At 45.5% G+C, this 24824-nt stretch overlaps 3 protein-coding genes across 5 annotated transcripts in view; 1 reads left to right on the top strand and 2 right to left on the bottom strand.

The window, feature by feature from the left end:
* LOC108699860 (E3 ubiquitin-protein ligase rnf8-A-like) overlaps positions 1-4942 on the bottom strand; it is a 10767-nt gene extending 5825 nt beyond the window's left edge. Inside the window, exon 1 of the mRNA XM_041575326.1 lies at positions 4810-4942. The gene's annotated coding sequence lies outside the window, so the exon portion shown is untranslated. The remainder of the gene's footprint in view (positions 1-4809) is intronic.
* Positions 4898-12481, top strand: tmem203.S (transmembrane protein 203 S homeolog). 3 transcript variants are annotated; one of them, XM_018231992.2, is made up of 2 exons: positions 4898-5024; positions 6783-7498. In XM_018231992.2, the coding sequence occupies exon 2, from the start codon at positions 6871-6873 to the stop codon at positions 7279-7281; it is 411 nt and encodes a 136-aa protein (XP_018087481.1). In that variant the 5' UTR covers positions 4898-5024; positions 6783-6870; the 3' UTR covers positions 7282-7498.
* On the bottom strand, positions 8755-24714 carry LOC108699858 (taperin). The gene is made up of 4 exons (XM_018232488.2): positions 21649-24714; positions 11655-11835; positions 10802-10884; positions 8755-10529 (listed from the first exon to the last, which is right to left on the bottom strand). Exons 1-4 carry the CDS (start codon positions 24364-24366, stop codon positions 10488-10490), a joined length of 3024 nt encoding a protein of 1007 aa, XP_018087977.1. The 5' UTR covers positions 24367-24714; the 3' UTR covers positions 8755-10487.
* Positions 24715-24824: the final 110 nt, after the last annotated feature.

Below are 24824 nucleotides of genomic sequence, written 5' to 3'. Positions count from 1 at the left end.
ACCTTATCCTGAATTGCAGCACAGAATAGTGCCACCCCAGTGCCTGGTCCCACCATCACCACCGGCATGTCAGGGACAGAGGGGAATGTCATGCTTCCTTTCTTTACCCAGATGGGAACCCGCTCTTTACCTTCATGAGAAACAGCACTAGTATAAGGAACAGCACCCCAAAGCTGGGGTACAGTAGGTGTGTGAATGAAGGTACAATGGAGTTATACAGTATACTGTATAAGAGAGATACCCATATAAAGGGTGAGTTACTGTGAGGAGGGAGGCCAGCAATGTGAAACACAGACCCCGGTGAGGCTCAATCAGTTTAGTCCTGTACTGCACAACAGCCATAAGGATCTGGAGTGTTTTGGGAAGTGCCTGAATAGAAAGGATACACAAGTTTCTCTGAGTTTCCCCATAACACTGACCTGTATGTTTCTCTAGGGCTGAGTCTGGTTGCCATTTAGCCTTGTGTGCTTGTAAATGTTCCCTCAAATTATCTGTTACCCCACATAGCAGCACCCACCAGAGCTGGACGCATTGTATCATGCAAGTAAGCCTCCATTATACTCACAAACTGGGCTACAATCCCTAATGCAGGTCTGGACTGAGATTCAAAATAGGCCCTGGCATTTCAGCTACACAGAGGCCCAAACCGCACCTCACCAGCCCACTAAATATTGCCTGTCTATGGCAATTTACAGAAGACCCTCTGGCATTTGCCAGAACCCACAGATTGCCAGTCCGGGCCTGCCCTAATGAAATGCCAGATTGTAAAATCATAAGATTCAGGCTATAGTGCAGGCTTCTCAGCATCTCAACACAAAGGGACCTTGAATCTCAGAAAGACCCACATCATATGGTGAAATACAGCACTCCATTAACATTATTGAGCTTATTTTTATATTGCTGCTCTCCATCTTGGAATTAAAACTGCTTCCTAGTTGCTAGGGTTACTAATAAGTATGTTTCTGGTTGCTATGGTCTGGCAGATTAGGAACAGCAATTTTAATCTCAGGTTGGCGAGAACAGGAATAACAAAAGTAACAGAAGTCACAAGTAATAAACAAATTGGGGCCAATTGTTTAAGGTAGGTCAATTTAAAGCAAACTAACACTTATTTGTCATCTTCCCCTTTAGAAGTAAGAGAGCGATGCACTCCCCAGAATGCCTTACCTCCATGGAGAAGGCCTGAGGGTGGACTCTGGGAATAATCTCCATAGATATGTGGCAGGAATGCAGCAGGTCGTATGTAGGGTTGCCACCTGGCCGGTATTTTACTGGCCTGGCGGGTAAAAATGATGGTTGAGCCCAATGTTATTAATAGGGAAAAAAGATAAATATATAGGAAGGCCGGTATTTTTTTCCAGAAAAAGTGGCAACCCTAGCCGTATGTGGAAAGTCAACCAGAACCTGCAGGGAACAGGAAGGGTTAATGGGCTTGCGCAGTCTAAATGCCCTTGCGGCCACCACCAGGTTAATGGGCTTGCACAGTATAAATGCCCTTGTGGCCACCACCAAGTTAATAGGCTTGTACAGTCTAAACACCCTTGTGGCCACCACAAGGTTAAGGGGCTTCACAGTCTAAATGCACTTGTGGCCACCACCAGATTAATGGGCTTGTGCAGTCTAAATGCCCTTCTGGCTACCACCATGATTCTCGCTGGTGCAGCTTGTGCGGTTATAGTAGGAGAACAACTCTTCCTGGCTAGCGCAAAGCTAAACTCCTTAAGCTTCTCCCTTTGAAGTGTGAGAGGAGCTGAAAGAAGGAACACTGGGATGGAGCAGATATCCAGGTACCTCTCAACCAGCTGCTGAACAGTGCAACGAGCTGCCAGGTGTGCCAGGACAGATGTCTCTATCAGAGAGGAAATCACAGCGGAATTTATTGTATATTGAATCTTGCCATTATAAAGGGCAAGTAAAGCATAGTTTACTAGGCCCTTGCCCACAGACAGATGCCCCATACCCCTTAAGAGTAGTGCTCCTTCTAAAGAGACTCTAAAAACATAATTATTCCCCAAGACCCTTTTCCACAAGTTTGTGTTTACTGGGATCACTTGGTTTCACCACAAGCTTGCTCTGGGGGTAGAGGCCCAGGAGGCTGCAGAACTGCTTCATGTGGGGCAGGGAAATTCTTGGCTGAACCATCACTTCGTCCCCTGGAGAGAACCTGAAGCAATGTAACAAAACACAAGGGCTGGAAGTTGTAAAGGGTTAATGTATTGGACCTGTGTCTTTTTTTCAACCTCAGCTACTATGAATGTCATATTCCGTGCCAGCTTTACTGCAGTGTGCCAGCCTTTCTTTCTGTGTTCCCTGATGATAATCCCAACAGACAAGGACAGCACATTACAGGGCGTGCCACAGGGGTCCTGGGAGCTGCACCACCAACTTCCCCTGTGCTGTGCCTGCAGGCATATAGGTGTATTGCCCAGTAAGGCAGATATAGGTCTTTTACCCCAGCAATTTATAAGGAGCAAAACTGTGCCTTATATAAGCCTATTGGTGACAGTGCCAATTAGTGGTCACAAACAAGCAGAACTTTTGCTGTACTGACTTTTTGGTGGATACAATTAGCACAACAATGGGAGCCTGCAGCTGTTGGTGGGTGGAGCCAGTTGTAGTTCAGCTGAGCAATGGATCAGCACCAAGCAATTCCAATCATAGACAAAGCAGGATAACACAATCTACAGGGTTAATGACAAAGGTTACTGGTTCTATAAATATACAGAGATTTTATAGCTTAATTGCTCTGTTTTTTCCCCATCCAATCTGGGGGTTTATAACATAATATCGACCAGGAACTTCCATCATGATGCTATTTTAATCCTGAGCAAGGGAGCCAAGAGGATATGGATCAAAGGCACTGTTCTGCTTTCATGAAACTGTTCTTGGGCCATTATCACCTAATCACTGATAACTGCAGGAACAACATTCCAGTGCATCTATTGGCCAATAAAGAGCTGTTACGGGGTCACCACACATTGCTTGCAGTTTCTGTCTTGCCTAAGGAGCTTAAAGGGGTTATTCAACCTTCCAAACACTTTTTTTTTCCAATTCAGTTGTTTTTAGATTGTTCCCCAGAAATAAAGACTTTTTCCAATTACTTTCCATTATTTATTTTTTACTGTTTTTCCAAAATCTAAGTTTAAAGTTGAATGTTCCTGTCTGTGTTGTTTGAGTCTGGCAGCTCAGTAATTCAGGTGCAGACTCTGAACTGTTACAATTTTGCAACATTGAGTTGATACATTTCTCAGCAGCATCTCTAGAGTATTAGCAGATATTGTATCAGTTCTAACAACTGCCTGTAATGAAACCCAGAGATTCTGCTCAGCAGGGACAAAAATATGAAATGTATCAACTAAATGTATACATTTAGAACAGTTTACAGGGTCGGCGACCCCCCCTCCCAGGGCTGCTTCAGAAAATAGAAAAAGTCACTTGATACTTCAATATTAGAAAAACGGTCACACATAGAAAATGGGGTCATTGGAAAAAGTCATTATTTCTGGTGAACTATCTGAAAACAACTAGTTGTTTGTAGGCGAACCACCCTTTTAAGACCAGGGATCCTGAGACAGTGAGAGCTAAGGCTATGGGCAAACAGGCTGAAGGGTTCAGCTGCTGCTGTCACCCTGTGTATATTTGCAGGCTGAGAGAAGCAGATCTGCTCCCTGCTCCATCGATTTGAATCTGATCAGCCTGCATGTGCCCTCACACAATGGAGCTAAAGCTGAGGTCAGCCTGGGGATTCCTCATTTTGCATATTTGGGCTGACATCAGCTTCAGCTCCACTGTGTGGGTGCACATGCAGGCTGATCAGATTCAAATCAATGGAGCAGAGTCAGGGAGCAGATCTGCTTCTCTCAGCCTGCAAAAATACACAGTGTGACAGCAGCATATGAACCCTGCAGCCTGTGTAAAGATAGCCTGAGCTCTACTGTCTTGGGACCCCTGGTCTCAAGCTCTTTATCACCGCCCTGGGCCTTTTTATATGTTCCTAAACCCCAACCAGAAAGCAGCAGGTGAAATAAAGCCTACACTCTAAATATGCTCATAGCCTGTACAGAGAGATTCTGGTGTGTTTGCTTCAGAAACTCTACTATATTTTATATAAACAAGCTGCCGTGAAGCCATGGGGGCAGCCATTCAAAGCCGAAAAGGAACAGGATACACAACAGATAAGCTCTGTAGTATACAATGGGTTTCTATAGAGCTTATCTGTTATCTACTGTGTATCCTGTGCTTGAATGGCTGGCTGCCCCCATGGCTACACAACAGCTTATTTATATAAACTATATACCGTTTCTGCAAATAGACCAGTTGTACCAGTGCAGCACATCAGGGCAGCCATCAGGGGGGGACAGTTGTAGGGGGCCCGAGGGTAAGGGGGGCCCGGCCACACCACACCTACTTGATTAATCGGGCCCCCCATCTTTCTGAGAGCTGCTGACTTTGGGATGGCATGGACATTTAAGGGGCCCTGGCCTTTTCTCATGTGGGGTCCTAGCCATCAATATTTTTTTAATGGGGGGGCCCTGGACACAAATGTTTTTTTATGAGGGGCCCTGACCACCAATATCTTTTTATTTTTTATTAACATGTGGGAACCCTAGCCACCAATGTTTTTTTTGTTTTTTTACTGTGTTGGGGGGGCGGACCTGTGGGGTGGGCAGACCTGTAGGTGGGGATTGCGGTGGGTGCAGACCAGGGGGCCCAGGAAATGTTGTCCTATGGGGCCCTGCGATTTCTGATGGCGGTCCTGCAGCACATACACTTCATTATATTGTCATTCGTTTAGAAAACTCTCATTACTTGTCGTTACTGTTCCTTTAACGTCTATAACGAGCCAGTTGTGAGGAGCAGTATTTGCAGCACTGGCATAAAGCGATGACGAGCAGATGCAGTGACCAATGGCAGCAGGCACTGAGTTCCCATCCAGCGCGCGCTGATGACGCCTTAGGGCAGTGACGTAGCGAGTGAGGGCGGAAGTGTCGGGTAGCGTATGCGCCGGAGCAGAGCTGTGGAAAGTACGTACAAGCGGTGTGAGAGTCGTTTGTCAATGGTACGTGTCTCCCCGTAGCAGAACGGTGGCTCATGGGAAGCCCCGGGGGTCTTTGGGTAAGTCCGTCATTATGTCTCCCGGCCCGGCTCCTCTCTAGGGACTGTGCCCATTCATTCCCCAGCGATAGGCTTATAGTGAGAGACTCACTGACCGGGGAAAGGAAAGGGTTACACTAATTCACTGGGGGGGCTGTTGTGAAACTACAGCTCTCACAATCCTCTCTTATCCTGCTCTGATCGGGAAGCCTTTGCACTTTGATGTCCTTCATACCTGTATGTGTTTATGCGCCTCTAATGAAACCATTCACACCGAGGGGAGGGGCGAGTAGTGAGGAGGGGGTACGGGGAGGGGTATGCAGTGATGTGGAGGAGGGGGATCCAGCGAGGGGAGGTACATGCAGTGACGGGGGTAGCACAATAGCAGGTACTGAATGGATAAGGGAATAATTGTGCATTGCCCCCCAATATTAACAGACTTTGTAGGTAAAATACCCCAGTGTTCATGGGCATAATGCTCCCCATTGTGATGCCAGGGATTATATGAAGTGGCTTTTATTGGGCTGGACTAAAAGTGGGGGCACAGGTGCCAGGGTATAACGTGACTTATTTTCCTCCAGAGAATTAAGGACTTTCCTTCCAAGAGACTGAGGTTCTGTTGGTCTCTGCCCTTGTAGGGCTCCTGCCCTTGAATATGCCCCTGCTTTCTACTGTATTGTGACACCCCTGAATATGCCCCTGCTTTCTACTGTATTGTGACACCCCTGAATATGCCCCTGCTTCCTACTGTATTGTGACACCCCTGGATATGCCCCTGCTTCCTACTGTATTGTAACACCCCTGAATATGCCCCTGCTACCTACTGTATTGTAAATATTAGGAGTAATGGATAGCACACCCAACTTAGAAAAAATAAGTACATTTATTACTAAAAAGAAAAAAATCATAAAAAATATACAAAATAATCTTGGTGAGCCCAACGCATTTCGACCTTAAGGGTCTTCCTTAGGGGGACAAATGGACTTGGAGACCCTTATGGGGAGTCCCCTATGGATTAGCACCCCTCAGTTTGATTTCTAGGGTATGCGCCTTGTCTCTTCATTTTATACCTACTGTATTGTGACACTCCTGAATATGCCCCTGCTACCTACTGTATTGTGACCCACCCTGTGCCCATGGATCAGCTGACAGTGCTGCTGTGCATTGGGTGCTGTTGAGTACAAAGCTGCAGGCTCCCCCATGCCATGAGAGTTGTTATAAGGGAGAATGTGCTCCCAGTCCCTTGTAATGACCCCACTCTGATCCACAGGCTGGCGCAGACCTCAGGCATTTTAGCTAAACCCCTGCCTGTAATCTACCAACCACACTTATAAGGGGGGGGGGGGGGGGGCTTTGTGGTCTTATTGCAGGGAGTATCCACTCCCACCCTAGACTGGAACTCACCCCACCAGACTAATAGCTCCTATTCCTTTCTTTCTAAATATTGTTTAAACTAATTAAAGGGGATATATAAACCCTGAAAGAAAATGTGATTCTAACCACTTTCCAAAATTCCGATGAACAGAAATGATTTGTAAGTCAGATTTGCAGCAGTTCTGACTCTAGAAGCAATGTCACAGCTCAGTTCTGTGACTGTACATGGCTTCAGGAGTCAGACCCATCAGTGCAGGGCACCGCAAGGCACAGTTATGCTCTGTGTTACTAAAGCTTTCTCCCTCTCGTTTCAGACTTCTGGGTAGGGTGCAAGTGACAGTTCTGAAGTTGCAGCGGATCCAGTGGACTCCTGAGTAGCCGAAGGGTTGTTGATGCCACGCCATGCTGTTCTCCCTGCTTGAGCTGGTGCAGTGGTTGGGATTCGCCCAGCTGGAAATCTTCCTACACATCTCGGCATTGCTGGTATTCACCGTGCTGCTGGCACTCAAGGCCGATGGATTTGCCCCCAGCATGTCCTGGTGGAACGTCTTCATCCCGTTTTTCACCGCCGATGGCTTGAGCACCTACTTCACCACCATCGTAACGGTGCGGCTCTTCCAGGATGGGGAGAAACGGCAAGCGGTCCTTCGTCTTTTCTGGATCCTCACCATCCTCAGCCTCAAGTTCATCTTCGAGATGCTCCTGTGCCAGAAACTGGTGGAACAGAGCCGGGAGTTGTGGTACGGCCTCATCATGTCCCCCATCTTCATCCTGCTCCAGCTGCTCATGATCCGAGCCTGCAGGGTCAACTAGAGACCCCCCAATGGACCACATGCACTTTTATTATTATTTATTCCTATACCTGCCCTACCCCTATGTAGGGTTCTGAACCACCTAAATGAATGACAGTTCTGAATGGACACTGAACATTGGTCCAATATTATTTGACTTTGGTTTCGAGGGTTGCTCGGGTACCCCCTGTACCAGATGGGACTTTGCTCTGATTCTAATAAAGAAAAGTGAAATATGAGCAAATGTGAGTTTCCCACTTGGCCTATAGGGGGCGGCAGAACTGAGCACAGTGTTTACTCGACTCCCCAGGGCCCCACTTGCACTCGGCACCATCAGGGCACAATTATTACAGATATATCCGTGCCTTACTGGCTCACATGTCTCCTATAGCCACAACTTGAATGGGAAATGCATCAACTTCTTTCTATCGGGATTCCTTGTTTTCATAGTAACTCTGCAAAATGACCAGAGAGCACCAGGGCATGGATTAACCCTTTTTGTTAGGCTTCATCCATATGAGTGCCCAGTGGCTATACTCAGCTGAGCCATCCATAACTTCCTACATTGTTCCCAGTGCCTCTACCTCCATGCAGGATAGTGTCCTATGTGTTATGTACAGTCGAGCCTTCAGATTGATACAAGGAATCAAAATGGCACCTCCCTCCTCCCATATGTATAAATACACAAAGAGAGAGAGAATGTTCTGGGCACCCAATAAGCTATACCCTCGTACTAAGCTCTAAGGGAATCAATATGACACCTTCCTCCTCCCATATGTATAAATACAAATCTACAGAGAAGCAATGTTTTGGGCATACAAGCTGTACTGTCTAAGGAAAACAATATGGCACATCTCTCCTCCCATATTCATGAATACAAATATATAGAGAAGTAAAGCTGTTGGCACACACTACAGTAGTATTTACGGGACATGAGTATACTTTGCATTACATGACAAAGTAGTGAGCCGAGGTTGGACACTCCATATATGGGGCCTAAATGATTGGTCTCAACATATGATGCAGTAGTGAGAAAAGCCACATTCTGTTCCACTCAATGCAGCGAGGGATGGGCCCATACAATAGGGAAACTGCTTCTTGATCAGTCTTCTGGAGGGGGTCTCAATACTTGTGCAAAGCATCTTATAGCACCAGTACCGGCCTCTTCATCCCAACTCTGGGGCCATTTCTTAACCTTTTGGACTGGAATAAAACTGCCAATATCCTTTAACCTATGATGCTGGGAGTCACATCTGGGGACCCCTGTAAAATAAAACCCCACTTGAGCATGTGATGTGATGCAGGTAATAGTTATTGTGCCAATAGGGTGCAGCTTGTGTAAGTATAGGCACTCGGTGGCACATGATTCACCACTGGCATGGACCGGGCACACCCATCTGAGCCCTGCCAATAAGCTCACCATGATGTGCTGGGGGGAAGGAGGAGTTCACCAGGGTAGGGAGACATATGGGAGCAGTGACACCCAGGCACCTCATTTCCTTGCACTGAGAATGTTTATTGTCTCTGTGTTGGATACAAAGTGACAAGAAGTCAGATCCACAAGCATCACACATGCCAGGGGCCATTCATCTTCAACACAGGGAAATCAAGTCAGAATTTGGCCTTGTAACAAGGAATGGCTAGTACAGGCAGGAGACACATTGACTCATTAAATATATTAATTATATGAACAATTACTGCTAAAAACATCATGAAATCAATTGCAAAACAGACCTTTTCAGAGTAAATGACAATAAAACAGACGGGTGCAAAAGGTGCAACATCAGACATTAGAAAATTTTGGTCCATTTTTCTATAAAAATATTTTTCCTCAACAGAAATAGTGCTGCTATTAATCTGCACCCTGTGGCGTTCCAGGTGCTGCAGGAGTGCAAAGATTGGAGTGCTGGAAGTTGTAGCTTTGCAAGGCATGTTGGGAGCTGGAGAGACACAGGTTGAAGATGAAGCAAAGAGGGGCCCTTGATTTGGGACCCCTGTCAGGCATTTAGTATTGCACTGCACAAAGAAATGGGAATTTGGGGTACACTGCTTGGCTCCACAAGGTGCAGCCTGTTGTGTTCAGCCTGGCAAGCTGATTGGTCACTGGTTGTGCAACAGCAAATTCTGTTTTGGATCATTAAGGACCAGCACCACAGTTTGAGTAAAATACTGCGGGTAGCAATGTGCTGGTTTACACTCTGCCTGGAGCTCTCACTGCTTATACCTATATAGTACGAGTCTAGGGAGCCCCACAGATCATGCACTGCCCCTAAGCAGGAGGACTGAACTGCAGGATGAGTGGCTCCAGGCAAACAATCAGGCTTATGTACATCTGCATACTACAGGAGCTGGAGTGTATACGGACTGACCTGGAAATCTTACTGAATAATCTCACAGAATAACGCTGGCTCCTGGGGTGGAGAAAAGATTCTGGTAATTGCAGATTGACCCTTTCATCACCCCAATAAATGCCTGTTATTTAGAATGCCACCTGGACCTACAATGGATCCTTATAGCCCATGCCAGTTGCCCCCCCTCCCCGTGGGATCTAACTAGGGTTGCCACCTTTTCTGGAAAAAAATACCGGCCTTCCTATATATTTATCTTTTTTCCCCAATTATAATATTGGGATCAACCATCATTTTTACCGGCCAGGTGGCAACCCTAGATCTAACCCTATAGCGAGGCACAGAGATCCGCATCAAAGGATCAAAACCATAGGGGCCGGATAATCGTCAGAGGACTTTACATTATAAATAAACGTAGATATATAGAAAGAGCGTGGGCTCTCCCCCAATCATTGTACCACACAAGCCCCACACCCTCCAGTCATACAGCACTAATCAGGACCACACAACTCCCCCACACACACACACACACACACACACAAACGCATCCAAACAAGAGCCAATCCACCTCCCTATTTAGAAGGCAGAGCTCACAGTCACACACGGATTTGGAGATAAGAAGCTCCCTAATTAATATAATTAACAGAGCGCCAGTGACTTGGGCAGTTGCCATGGCTGCCAGTGCATAGATACAGTGGAAGTGCACAGTGACACAGGATTAGCTTTGGAATTCAGTCTACATGATGCAGTAAAACACATTTCCCATAATCCTTTGCAGAATGGCTAAGGCCTGAAATGCAGACCAGGCTGAGCCAGAGGGACAGAGGTGAGGGCAGTGATGTCTCTTCCAAAGGTGCATTAGTGGAATATGGTGGCTCCTCTAGAAGTACAGCGCCAGCTTGCTGCTTTCATCCGGGCTCAGCTGAAATACACAAGACAACATGACATGGACTAAGTCAGAACCCAGTACTGGGCTTGGACCAGTTTATCAGGAGCCAATAAATGTGTCTGTATTTGGTGTATGAGAGGAAACCACATTGGCACAGTGGGAACAGCCACGTTAGAATTAAGCTCAGGAGCCCAGAGCTGCATGGCAGCAATTGTATCCACTGTGCCAGCTCGAGTGCATATAATATAGACGGAGCCACTCCATGAGCGCTCACTAATACATATGAAGCATATGAGTATGATTACCATGTCCTCTCCCAGAGCCTTGCCGTGTTGGGGGGCCGCAGTGCCATATTCTGCCATGTGCTTTAGAGTGTAATCAGACAGATCTACAGGAAGGGAAAGAACAGGAACATTACTGGTATTGAATGAATGCACACCCTTCCCATGATCCTTAGCTGGGACAGTGAGGTGCAAACTCCCACTTACATATAAGGAATCTATTGCATATAAAGAAACGTGGTGCCCGTGTATCAGGTAAACACATGCAGCAGTTCTAGTCTTACAGAGCTGTTACTCCATAGGCCGGGTTATTGGGCAGATGCAGCTATTGCTCAGCCGCTAATCAGATAAAGATTGAGATTAAAGGGTAAATTTGGCCTAAAATCTTTCCTCTTATCTCCATACCCTGTACAGACAAGGAAGTATTTCTATTCCCATGATAATTAATGACACTGGATATTTACTTCCTTCTCATTTATTTTCTTCCCGACACCCATTCGCCACATTTCACTTTCTTTTATGCCCCCTACCCCCATTTATTACTCTTCTCATTCCTACATCTTTCATTGGCCCTGCTTTGTTCCTTTCCCTTTTGTCTTTATGCTTTTCCCCTTCCAATCCCGTTTCTTTGTGACCTCACCCATCTGGCAGTTTCTTTTGGCACACGAGGTGTATTCTGCCCCACTGCACCCATGTAGAACTCCCATGTTCCATTTCTTTCCTCTTGTGCCCCCCTTTCCTTCTTTACTAGTGGCACAGCAGGAGAAACTTTTACAGGATCGGGGGAGTCACACCAGGGATAGTATTGCTGGGGCAAGGGATTAGGGGAAATTGTTGGTTACATAAACAATTGGGCCAAAGATGGGGGTGGATGTACCAGAGTTTGAGTTATGAGTGGTGCCAGGAATGGGAAACTTTGCCCGTGGAAAGAAGTGCTCAGACGGATTCTCCTCTTCCTCACATTCTGAGTGCGACGCCTCGTCATCCTCCTCTATTAGAGAGTTCTCTGACGGGTACTCGAAGATTTTGTGGATGTTCTCATTGAATGTGATCTTCATCTGCCAGAATAAAGAGACTGTTACTAAAGAACAACAACCCAGCACCGCTCAGAACCAGAGGCAGCAACTCCCCAAGCAAGGAATATAAATGGATTAGCGCTGCCCAAGCCAACAAACACCCAATACAGGGACTGCATTTAACACCCAACCTGTCACTGGCTTAGTGCCGCAATGGAAATAGACACTAATAATAATAATAATAACCCAAGGGAACATAAATATGTGGCAGCTCCCACCCACGCGACCACATTCTGTTTATCAGGCCGCAGTGCAGGTTAGAAAGGAAATATGGAAACTGTAGGAACCACTGTTACTCTCCTCAGTCCTTAGATCAGCATAAAGGGCAACTCCACCCAAATAATTATCCATAGTGACAATATGTATAAAGGCCAAAGCTGAGGGTAAATAGTCATGTTATTAGCTAGGATCATTAGAGTGAAAGCCCAGTGGGTTAGGGATTACGCATGTTATTAATTAGGATCACTAGAGTAACTGCCCAGAGGGCTAGGGAGTAGGCATGTTATTAATAAGGATCAGTAGAGTGGAAGCTCAGTGGGTTAGTGACAGGACGGCACACTACAAACGCAGCTAATATTTACCCCTGGGGGTATTTAAGGCAATTAGTGAGGTATGTGCTCACAGCAGATATTTGCACCAGTTCTATTGAGAAGTAAGTGCCAAGTACCATTTAATAGTAATACCCACTGCAGGAGCTGCCACAATGACCAACCGCAACATCAAGCTTTACAGTGTCACTGTTAGAGACCAGGTTTGTCAGGGACAGGGATTTACTATTGGCTCATAAAGGGCAAGGCTACCTCACAATACCCCCCCCCCCATTCTGTAGGGGGACTCAGCATGTAGCAGTTGATAGGGCCCTCATGCCTTCCAAATCCCCAATACACTCTCATACCCCATAAAAACAACCATACTACAGGCCAAGCAGCAGATATTTCCCTGAAGCCCCCCCCCCCCAAAGCCACTGCTACTGAGCCTGCACAGCATCCAACCTGGTGCAAATGGGCCTCTGACCTCGGAGTACCCCTTTACCTATCAGAGTGGCGCAGGATTATAATTATATCAGGGGCTCATTTGGCAACACTTTTCACTTCTGCCCTGGAATTTCCATCATTAATCCAAACTGAGGCCTAACAGTGTTAACCTTGCCACGGGGCTCTGCTCCTACGTCTACAGGGAACAAGGGGGGGAATTCCATGCGGGGGGCAGTACTAGGCATATTTAAGAAAAATGAACCACAGAAGGTAATATGGGTGAGATCTGAAGGGCAACTAAAGCCCCAGATAATAACTCTTATGACACAGGGCTGCTGCACACACACCCACTGCCAGCAGTCCTACCCATATACATAAATGCAGAAGTGACAAAATAATAACATGTCATACGAAGGTGAACTTCCCCTTTAACCATTTCCATGCTGAACTAGAACAGATCATTGCGATGGCTGCAGTGACATGAGATTTCCATTCTGTGAATCATAATGGGACCCTCCCAACTCCACGCCTCAGCTCACCCTTCTCATTCTCTCCCCACGCAGGCGACAATCCGCCCTGCTGGGAGTTACAGCACAATTATATAAGAGAGGGTGCAGGAGGGAGGCAGCCTGTGATGCAATGTCAGAGAGAAGCCATGCACCTTAACAACCATTCCCATCTCTATTCTCATGAGCCATGCACAGCAGTGAGTCCTGTCAGTTCACTCCCTATGTATAAATACAAATATAGAAGGAATGTATAGTAAGCTATACCCTCATATTGTACTGTCTAAGGGAATCAATATGCACCTCCCTCCTCCCATATGTATAAATGCAAATATACAGAGAAGGAATGCTCTGGGCACACAATAAGCTATACCCTCATACTGTACTATCTAAGGGAATCAATATGGCACCTCCATCCTCCCATATGTATAAATACAAATATATAGAGAAGGAATGTTTTAGACACAGAATAGGGTATACTCTATATAGCAGGTTAGCGCACACATCCAACTCCAGAATATGCTGCTATAAAGCGAAAGAGAATAGTCAGCTCAGTGCTATGTGTTTGGTAATTATTTGGGGTGGGGGGGGGTAGATTGTATTATTGTTTGGTTCAGCCTTGGGGCTCCACCTTTAGCAAATGCTCACATGTAGATAAGCATAATAAAAAGCGTGTGGGTCGAACACTCAGATCCTGTTTGTTGAGGCAGAGATGAAAGTTCACACTGTACTTACCTTTGTGGACTTAGCAAGTTCTATTAACCACTTGGTGTAAATCAGGAGAGCAACACAAATAAGCAAAAATGAGGGTGACTCCATTGGCATTATGTATGGGAGGAGGTGCCATATTGTTTCTCTTAGACAGTACAGTATGAGAGTATAGCTTATTGTGTGCCCAGAACATTCCTTCTCTGTATATTTGTATTTATACATATGGGAGGTGGGAATTAAAAAACAAACATTACAGAAAATGACACTGGGGGGAATTCACATGTGTCTGGTTCATGTACAGTGACGCTGAAAGGTATCGGGGTGTCTGTAGAACAAGGGGGTTACGGATCAGCAGCAGAGGAGCAAAGAGAGGAATGAAGGTGCTGGTATGGGAAGTAGCTCTGAATTGGTGGCTGGGGCAGACACAGACATGTGACCTTAGTGCGCAGTTAATTTGGGAGACACATGAAAAGGTGCTGGGATTAGTGCAGGTGGGTGTGTAGCCTTACACATGGGCAGGTGTGCTCCTAGCATGGACAAAACACACTAAGCACTATTATGTGTTGGACAAAAGGGACAATGTGACCATCACAGCTGAAAGGGACAAAAAAAAATCGACATGACGCAGATATGGGCTACAAGCAACAAAGCAAAGGCACAAGATAAACACAGGTGAATCCGTGCTAGATCTTCATGCCCAGGGACGTGCAACCAGGGCCACGGGACAACTGGTCAGGCAGGTTCCCACTAGCCAATTTGCTTCTAAATTTGTTTGCAGCTCCGGCGCATCTTCATCATTGGCATGCACAATTCCTCTGATTGCTCGCAGCGTGTGTGCGTGCCCAGGGCAAGAGAAAATCTCAGTCTGGTGGCCCTAGGCATCACAAATGGCAATTATGGCCTCAAACAACTTCAGTGTTGCAGCTGGATATTCTTAATAAGCACCCAGTGGCCTGTGTGTCCTTACTAAGCACAGGGGCTTTAAGTCTAGGTGTAGCAAACCCCTAAATGTTGCACTCCTTCTGATGAGCCCCCATCTGTACTTATCCACAAGAGATGCCCTGCCCATCTGCCAGCTACCTGGTCAGAACAGTATGTGTATGCTTGGAAACAGAGAGCAATACAACGTAAGTGTTTTGGGGGGGAAAACGCTTAACTTCACTTCTGAATAAGTCACTTTCCATGCATGAACGGGCGAGGGTGTGTGCATCCTGGTGCTGCTGCTCATGGACGCTACTTCCTTGGTGGCTGAACAAGAGCAACCCTGACTTGCCTTAAAGTAATAGGTATGTGAGGTGGGCAAACCAATCAAGCTGGGGGTCTTTGGTAGCCCTAACTGCAGAAAAAATTTACTTGTGCGTAAGTGAAAACAATCATCCAGAAAGCCAGTTGTCACAAGGAAAGGTCGTGTCATTATTAAATAATTATTAAGAAACAAGAGAGATTGGTCTGGGCAGGACTTGTTCCGCTCACAAGTTTGTCAGTATATAAAATAGGTGCCATTGTATACACACAGCGCAGGGGCAATACTGGGCAAGTAGCTGTCAACGAGACCTCACACATTTAATCCCTAACAATGGGAGAAGACAATGTGTGTGGGACTGAACCTGCCAATTTCCTTAAGTGCTCTCCCCTTAGATGAAGGTATGGTCCAACCAACTGGAACACTTAGTAGCCCACATAGTTGCCAATCCTGGATGGCACCACTACAGAACCTTGAAGGCCTGTACTGACAGTAATGTAAGTGGCCTAAATTATTTAGTGAAGGAATCCCATCTTATTTCCAGGGAGTGTGTCTCTGAGAGAATAACACTTCACCCATCTTATTAATAATTACTGCCTTACCCGTGTGTGCCATCTTATTTGACTGTGGGAAGTCAGTGACAGGAGTGGCAGCATGGGTATAACGTGTGTTTGCATGACAAAGGGAAAACATGTTAGCCAATGGCAGGGTGGCAAAGTCAACTGTGGATCCCTCTACAGTTGCCCATGGAATGGCCCATGGTGGATGGACCCATTAGTACCAGCAAAGCCTTGGCATAAATATGAACTGATTTGTCAGAATCCCCTTTTGGCTTGAGCCGAGTTCACTGGAAGCAGATTTCAGCTCTGGCACCTCTTCCTATACCCTCAGCACAATGAGTTCTCTTTGGCTCCATGCAAGCGTGAACTGTCTCAGCATTTTATTTTCCAACTCAGTGTGAAACAATGAGCACTGGGGTAGCGGATGGCACTGCCAACACAATAGCCAAGGTTTATGGCACGGAGTGCCGAAACAGCACTTATTGTGTCCGATTAAAATGATTTTACACAGCACCATTCTGGATTAGCAGTGACATGCCAGACATGTCACAAGGTGGCAACACTCGTGCCTATTATACAAAGGGAATAGGGATACAAACCAAAGTAGCAACCAGGTGATCAGGAGAGAATATTCCATCAAGCAGGAAGAAGAGCACAACAATAATATGGTTCCCCAGGGTATCGGATGCCAATACTGAAATTATTCTATGAAGATAAAAGGTGCCCCTGTTACACATACCGGCAGTCTGAGTAACAAAATCGATTGCCGTGTGGCTACAGTTAAAGATACTGATCCCAGTTAAGGTCAAACTCCAATCTAGACAGTGACCTAATTCAGTTATCCTCCTTAAAACATTCTGTCCGAGTCTTGGTAACGTTTACTTGCACAGATCTGCCCCCACACAAATCCCATTTTTAGTTCTGTGCACCAAGAACATCTCTTTTCGGTATATTTGTATTGATACCCATGGGTGGCACAACTAGATCAGTAACAAAACAGCCAACATGCCAGGAATGGCACAGCTTGCCTTTAGTATGGACACATGCTGGGGGACGAAAAATCTCAATCTCTCGCAAAACTAAAATTTTTGTATCCAGAAACAACCTAACCAGCATTGGCACCAGCTAAAGAATTGTCTGATTTTCTAGCAAAGCTCCACACGCGGTTAATTAAATCTTGGCAAATCAAAGGATGGGAGAACATAAAAGGAGCGGTTGGCACGGGTGCATTCTAGGATTTCACACCTGGTCCTAAGTAATGGCAAGATGCACCCATGTGTGACACAAGGGAGCACAGAAAACATTACAGGTATCACTGTACCTCTAGGTCATCTTGACAGTCCTGCACACATATAAAAGTAATGTCACTTTCACTCACACCATGCCAAGGAGGTGCCACGGTATGTACTGAGCTTGTAATGGTAATGACTATGGCACACTAGCAGTTCCTATTTCCTTTGGGTCTCTACAATATGAGGTCTATACAGCTTTCCCCATATGTATATACTGTCCACCACGGGTTAGCCATATGGAAAAGAGGTGTGGGGAGACAAGGTGAGCTGGATTTATGAGATATTTCCACTTATGTTTGTGAAAAATTGAAGCTCAAGGCTAATTTCCAAGTTTGCTTTAATTCCTATGGGGATTTTCACAAGTAACACATACGAGATAATGCAATTTATATAGGAGTAATCTGCAACCCGTGACACTCAGCATCTTGACACAGCCTGGGACTTCGATTTCAGCAATGGTTTGTGAATCAGTATTCAGTGGCCTAAATATTGTGCAGCTACCTCTACAGCCCCACCAGTGTCTTCCTTTAACCATTTTCCAAAAAGCAGGAAGTTCCCCATGATACAGAGTTGCACACATTTCAGCCCAGATTTGCATATTTCAAACAGAAAACGATATGGATAATTCCAGTGACTCACATGGCACAAAGGATACACAGTATGCATGTAATAGTTTATGATGCAATTATTGCCTCATTTGCATTGGACTTTTGCCCCAATAACGTCCTTAGAGGAGCCAAAGGTTTGGCCCGGGCTCTGTGCCCGTTTATGGAGCGATGCAGAGAACCAGAGCCTAAAGCTTTCTATCAAGAGGAATGTGTTAATCTGATGTGGGAGAGAGGTTTATACACAGTTTACACAGTTTATTCTCAGGCCAGGAATGTGGATGATGTTAGATTACAGGCAATAAAAAGAAGGAAAAAGGTCTGTATTTTTCTCTTAAATAATGAAGAGGAGGGTGTAGAAAGCAGGCCTTCTCCTCTTCTTCCAAATTGATTTTCCTGAATGTGAAGTTAATATAAATAGGCACAACATGGAAATATGCCAGATTAAAATGCTGCCTCTCTACCCTATAGCACAATGATACACATTATAGGGACACAAGGAAAGTCTGAAGAAATGCCCTCCTCCTTAGAAAGTATTTATTCAGATACGTCTTCCAAGGTAAACCCTTCGTACATCTCTTTATCTAAAAGGGTTTGTACTGAAGTTCTGTCTGCTCTGGTGGGTACAGACCCAAAGGGTAAATAACCAATTAACACTGGCATTTCTGCACAGAACACTTACCAATCCATTATATGGCAAATGCTAAATAAAACACCCATGGGTACATACCCTACGTCTAGGGTACAGTAACAAGAAAGGATATCTGAAAGATGATGGGGCGATAACAAGGATACAAACAAAACCCTGATCTATTTGTCATTGTTGGAATAGAACAGGAGGATATTTTGGGGGTACAAGTGCATTCGGTGGGACAAAAAGTAAGCAGCTTGTTGCATACAGACACATCATTTGAAGCGGAGAGTGGTTATACTTTCACTTGCTGGCTGGGCAGGTAGTGAGGAGAGTAACCAGATCTCATGCAGCCTGCAGCCCAGCATTTTCACTCCAGATAACAATCTTCTGCCTCTGAAGGCAGATCCCTCCTGGGACGGCAACGCGGCCAATCGAGTGCCGCCTCCTGGGAAGCTTAATTTCCCACCTGCAAGGCTTGCCACTCACCAGGGATACTAAATGTTCCCTGCCTGCTTTATTGCTCCTGTGGGAGCAGTTACAAAACACTGTGATAATTCTACATGAATATACATTTTGTACTGTTGCGACTCAGAATAAAAGGAGCCAGGATCTCTGCTAGTTAAACAGCAGCCTGTAAGCAGCTCTGAACTGGTAATCTGTAAATTCTGAAAAATGCCTGTTTTAAGGGCTGTTTGGGCCTCTGTGTATGTAAAAAGCCAGGGCCTATTCAGCATCCTAGTCTGGGCCTGCCTGTATGTAATTATTCATTGCATATAGAGCGTCTCTTGGGAGATTTCTGGGGACACAGCTGTTCAGATGCAACTTGGTGCATTTTTGTTCCCTACACGCACATCTCTACCAAGCAGAACATTTCATTGGTCTAAAAGTGGCAACACACAGTCTGTGTTCCTGGTTATCCACCCAATAGTTCCATGATATTAGAGCAGCCTGACCCATCATGTAGATGGCCGAATCACTGTAATCCAACAACTAAGTAAAATGATCAGCCCATACCAATCGGCACCAGCCACTAACCCCTTTGCATGGGTTGTCGTCACTTATAATCCACAGACAGATTCTAAGCAGGCAAATCTCATTACTTTGCTGTAATGACCTGTACTGGAGGACTCTGTCCCACCCACAGCCAGCCTTTGAATAGCCAAAACGTTAGGTAGGACACAATATATGGGATTCTTCTCAATACAAAGAATAGCAACATGTAACCCCATTGTCAAACCTGCCACAGTTCAGGTGTACATATACATGGATGTACATATGTGATGTATAAATACAACTCCTAATATATTTTGGAGCACATTTGGCCTGTAGAAAGCCTCTGCTAGCAGGTGACTGAATCTGGTCTGAGGAAAGCATGACCATCAACTAATGACCTTATCAAACATTCCCACATATCTTAAACTCAAGAGCACACACTTAGGGGAGACAAAAACATAATACCCACTTTAGCTTAAGTCATATTGGCCAGGAAGCCATTCCTTTCCAATCACAGCATTGAAACTTGGCTGCACATGTTGCCCAACATGAACTGACAGATGAATAAACCCCTTTAAATATGGTTCCTACTACTGTGGGAAAGCACAATGCTGTATCTACCAAGAGGCAGTTGGCTCACAAGCACTTGTACCTAGCCACGGGTTTCATTTAAAAGAGAATAAGGCTTCATGGTGTTATTTTAAGTGTCAGTACTTCTGTTTTATTTTTAATTCCCTCTAATATACCTGCACTACCTTTTGCCAGCTCATTTTATACACAGTCTAAAAGCCATACAGGTGCTCCCAGCGCCATTATGCAGCTCCAAAGTACACCAAGTTCTTCCTTATTTATGACGGATTTAACGCCTTCTTGCGGTCAAGGGTGAGACAAGTAGACTTATTCTTAAGCATAATCACTTTGGGAGACTCCATATGGATAATGGCAAGATAGATATCAAAGCAGGACAATGAAGAGACGGTATTCTTTGGGAGCAGAACATTCTATTTACATATACACTTTTCAACAGAGAATACTTTCCCTCTCTGCATTTCCTTAATGCTGCATAGGCAGTAAATCTTTACAAGCAAAAATATCATAAAGCTACTGAACTTTCAAGGGCAAAAGTTTTAATCTATGACAGTCGCAGAGACTGGTTCCCCAGAAAGTGATGTGCCTGCATACAGATATAGGGTATCTATGTATATCCAAATATGTAGCTTTATCTGCTGACAATATTTCATAAAGCATTAATGATGAAAAGCAAGTCAGAGAACAATGTAATTCAGATGTCATCATAAATGTTGATGGGTAGATTCTGCCCTATCAGGGAAAAGGCTACCAGTGTGTGTACAGCTTTTTCAGAGTAGGATTGAGTGGGTGAGGAGGCTGCATGGGATTGTTTAGGTAAATCAGAGAGAAGAGGCTGCGTGGGATTGTTTAGGTAAATCAGAGAGAGGAGGCTGCGTGGATATATTTGGCCACAAGGGTGGACAGGTTAATAGTTATAGGATCCAGCAGTTTACACAGCGAGGGCACATTCTGCTAGGCCAGCAATGTGGAAGATGTGGAAGTATGTTCTACAAAAGGTGTCGTGGATACATTCTAATACAGGTCAATAAATGTGACATCTAGAAATTCTGATGAAGGTGTGCAAGAGATCCCAAAACATAGACTGGGTTACAGGTGAAGAGAACACCCAACCTTCCCCAGACCTCGATCACTGGGTCCTGTAGCAAAACTATACAAACATAAAGACACTTATGTGGGAGCGGTATTTCAAACAGAAACTGACTAAAAAGCCACTAGCAATCTTTCCTTTACCAAAGTAAACTGAATATGAGCATAAAACGTGAATTAACCTACTTATTAAATGTTGTTGACAAAGCTGCAGTACATTATGTAAAGTGAAAAGTACATTTCTGCTAATCCATCAGGCCTGCTCAACCTCTGCGTTCATTCTCACATTGGAAAAGGAAATTATCTTTCACTCTTACGTATGACTGTTCATATGTGCACCACAGATGTCGAACTACATTCCAGAAGATTTAAACATATAAAGGAACTTGCAATTATTGACTTAATCATCAATTAATTGCAAAATCTAATTAAATGCCCATCTATCAAAGCAGCATATGTAAGCCCTTCAGGAATGCTGCCAAACCCCTCTAATATACGGTAGAGCATGTGATGCAGGTATTTGTATTACAAACATTTTATTCAAGTTAACTAAATTCTAATACTTTGGCACTTTTTGACTAAAAGTGAGATATCAATTACCTTTTTCCTTGAGGAACCGTTCTTAGACAGGCAAGATTTGGACAGTGATTGGTATCCCCCGACCACTTGAATTTCATCCACGGTTGGGTATCGCTTCTTGAGCATTGCTCCAATTTCAGAATAGGGAGTCTCAGTCCCATCCAAAGATTTCCTTTTAGAGCTGGCACCTTCATCTTCCTCCAATACAGGAGTTTGTAGTGGCTCCTGTTCTTTAACTGGTTTTCTTTTCGGCACTACAGTGAAGGTGTTGCCAGATTTATTGAGGACAGAAGATGACAGGGGAGTATGAGGCCGGTAAGAAGGCAGTGGATATTCGTTACCATTAACGGTTATATTGGCCTGAACATTCCCATCTGTCATGTCCGAATTCACTATATCATCTATATTTGTGACAGGAATATCAGGTTTAAGGAAGAGTCCATCCTGACTGTGTATCACAGACAAAGGGCCCTTATTGTTTTGATGTATACTACTTAAATAATCCAGTTCTGCCCCTTTGTCAGTGAAAGAATGGCCTTCTGTGGAATGAGATGGCAAAAGACCACTTTGCCAATCAAAGTCTGAAAGTGAGGGCACACTGTATGCTTTCTGTGAGTTAACTTCTGGTTCAATCCTATCTATATCATTAGCGGTGGTTTCTTGGAGTGTTTGAGATAGAGGCAGTCCATTTAAGAGTATACCATTATCCTTAGGAAAGTCTCTATAATCTAATTTTGGGCCATTTGTGGTGGGTGCATTGGCTTTTGGCTTTTCTGTGGAAACTTTTTGCACCTCACAGCCTTGACTTGATACACGGGGGGTGGTTTTCTTTGGAATAAATACAAAAGAATTTTTAGACTGCATTCGGATATTTGCTAGCGCTTTTGCCTGGATGTCCCCTTCTGGGATGCTGCTAGGATCTGGTTTTACAGCTGCCCTGATCTCAAAGGAACTGTTACTGCTTGTGGAAGAAGAAACCTTATTTAGTTGGTTAGGGGTGGCACTAGTCAAAGTTGGTTTAAAGTGATCAGGTATACTGGTTTCTGATTTTGTGGCACTAGATGTTAGAGAAGCATTACTATTAAAAATGTCTGCCTCAGATTTTGGCCTCCTTGAGTTGTCAACCTTGGAGTTATGATATGTGGAAACACTGGCAGATAGCATTTGTCTGTGTTCCTCACGGGGCCTCTCAACAGGGGATATCCTGTTATACTTTGTTTTGGATAGCAGATCTTGAACACTGACCTGTCCTTTAGGCTTTGTGTTTCCATCAGGATGGTCAATGTAACCATTTGTAAGCACTGGGACATCTTTAGACTGTACTCCAACTGTCTCAGAAGGTTTCACCTTTGAATGAAAGGCAGCCTTAGGGTTGACAACAAAGGTGTTATTTCCAGTCTTCTTTTGGGCATTCAGTGTTTTGGGCAGGGGTAGATTATCTGCAGTGGAGCCAGCTTCAAACCTTTCCCTAAAGGTTTCCACACTGGGTGACACAACTTTCTCATCTGTACAGGTTTCATAATGAGAAGAAAGTGGTCCCAAAGTTGAGGATGATAAAGCGGGTGAAGTGACTGGAGAGGTTGCTGGGCTAGAAGGCTTTTTATACAATACACTAGGCAAGGAAAGGACAGGAGACTGCTTGGAAGGTAGCCATGAGGGGTCATTAAGTGGGAAGCGTTTGCTTTCCTCCTCCGAGAAGGAGGTGGATACAGGAGATATTTCTCCATAGCGCTTGGGGGCCTTGTTGACCATGGCTTGGCTGTGCCTCAGTGGGGCTGTCTGCTTTGGCAAAGCTGGCATCTTGTTGCCATCATCTCTAGATGGGCTGGACCTTCTATCCAGAATATTGTCCCAACTCCTAGACCTTGGGGGTCTGCTGTGGCCATGGCCAAATTTTTCCAGCAACCTACTTACTCTTCCAGCCTCATCCAGCACTTCATTGTGCTCCTTCTCTAAATTCTGGGGCCTGGGCTCTTGGGTCTCATAAATGACCACCTCGGAAGCCCTTACTGCAGCCACCTTGCTTCCACTCCTGGCTATAAGGGCATCCACAGGGTCAGTGTGGGGCTCCTGCTTCTTAGTCCAGCTAAAATACATAGGGTCAGACTCGATGATGATGATGTTGTCGGCTCTAATGGTACGGATGCCTGGTACATTACTATACATTTCCAACAGGGTAGGAACAGGAAGGGAAGGTTCTCTGGGCTGCTTTAGTCTCCTCTCCTGTTCCAGTCGAATAAAGGGGTTCTCATGTAGGGGCCCCAAGCTCTCCTGCAGCACCAAACGCTCCCCATCATTGTTTCTATGTTTAACAGAGGTGGGTTTTCCCTGAGCAGAACTGGAGACTCTCACTGGCTTGGCTGCTCCTAGACTGGGGGCCCTACCCGACTTTACTGCTGTTGGACATGGGGCCCTCGATGGCTTAGCAGCTGCTGGACTGGGGGCCCTCCCAGACTTTACTGCTGCTGGACTGGGGGCCCTCCCTGACTTAGCTGCTCCTGGACTGGGGGCCCTCCCTGGCTTTCCGGCCCCAGGGCTAGCTTTTCTTCCCGAGCTGCGACCCCTGTCAGAGCGCCTGCGATGTGGGGAACTGTCCCGGCCCCAAGGGACTGGGGTTCCGACAGGGACACCCTCTTTCTTGGCCCGCTTCCTCTCCAGAACTTCTCGCTTCCAAGCAGGCATATTCCCAGCATGCGGTTCGGACCGGACCCACACCTTAGGGCGGGCAGTAACGGACATGGCTGCTGGGCGACAAAGGGACAGACGTGAGAACCAAACACTCGCCTTGCCCGGCCGCGCCGGCAGCTCCTGACTAACTGAGGTAGGACACAGGAGCGAGGTCCTGTCAAGCTAGCACCGCCCACATCCGTCCTCGTTTCATAGATTGATACGCCCCCTATCACATGCCTACATAACAAACACACCCAGCCCTGCCATCAAGCCTTCAATAACTTCAGCCAAGACGTCAGTGTGCACAATACACGCCCCTTTAGCCGAAATCACAGACATTAATCTGTCTACTACTTAACCGTACAAATGCAAAAGCACCCCTAAGCGATGTGACGTCACACGAGTTCCGGAACTTGCCCACTTTCTACGGTCTCCCCACCCAACCCTATGGAACTCCGTAGCAGTCACGCCCTGTACACCTGTTTTGCCCCTACTAAACACCTTGTTAACCCCGCCCAATTCATTCC

Source organism: Xenopus laevis, chromosome 8S, assembly GCF_017654675.1.
Source record: "Xenopus laevis strain J_2021 chromosome 8S, Xenopus_laevis_v10.1, whole genome shotgun sequence".
NCBI lineage: Eukaryota > Metazoa > Chordata > Amphibia > Anura > Pipidae > Xenopus > Xenopus laevis.
The sequence above is the reverse complement of the archived record's forward strand: the minus strand, read 5'-3'. Positions and strand labels throughout refer to the sequence as shown.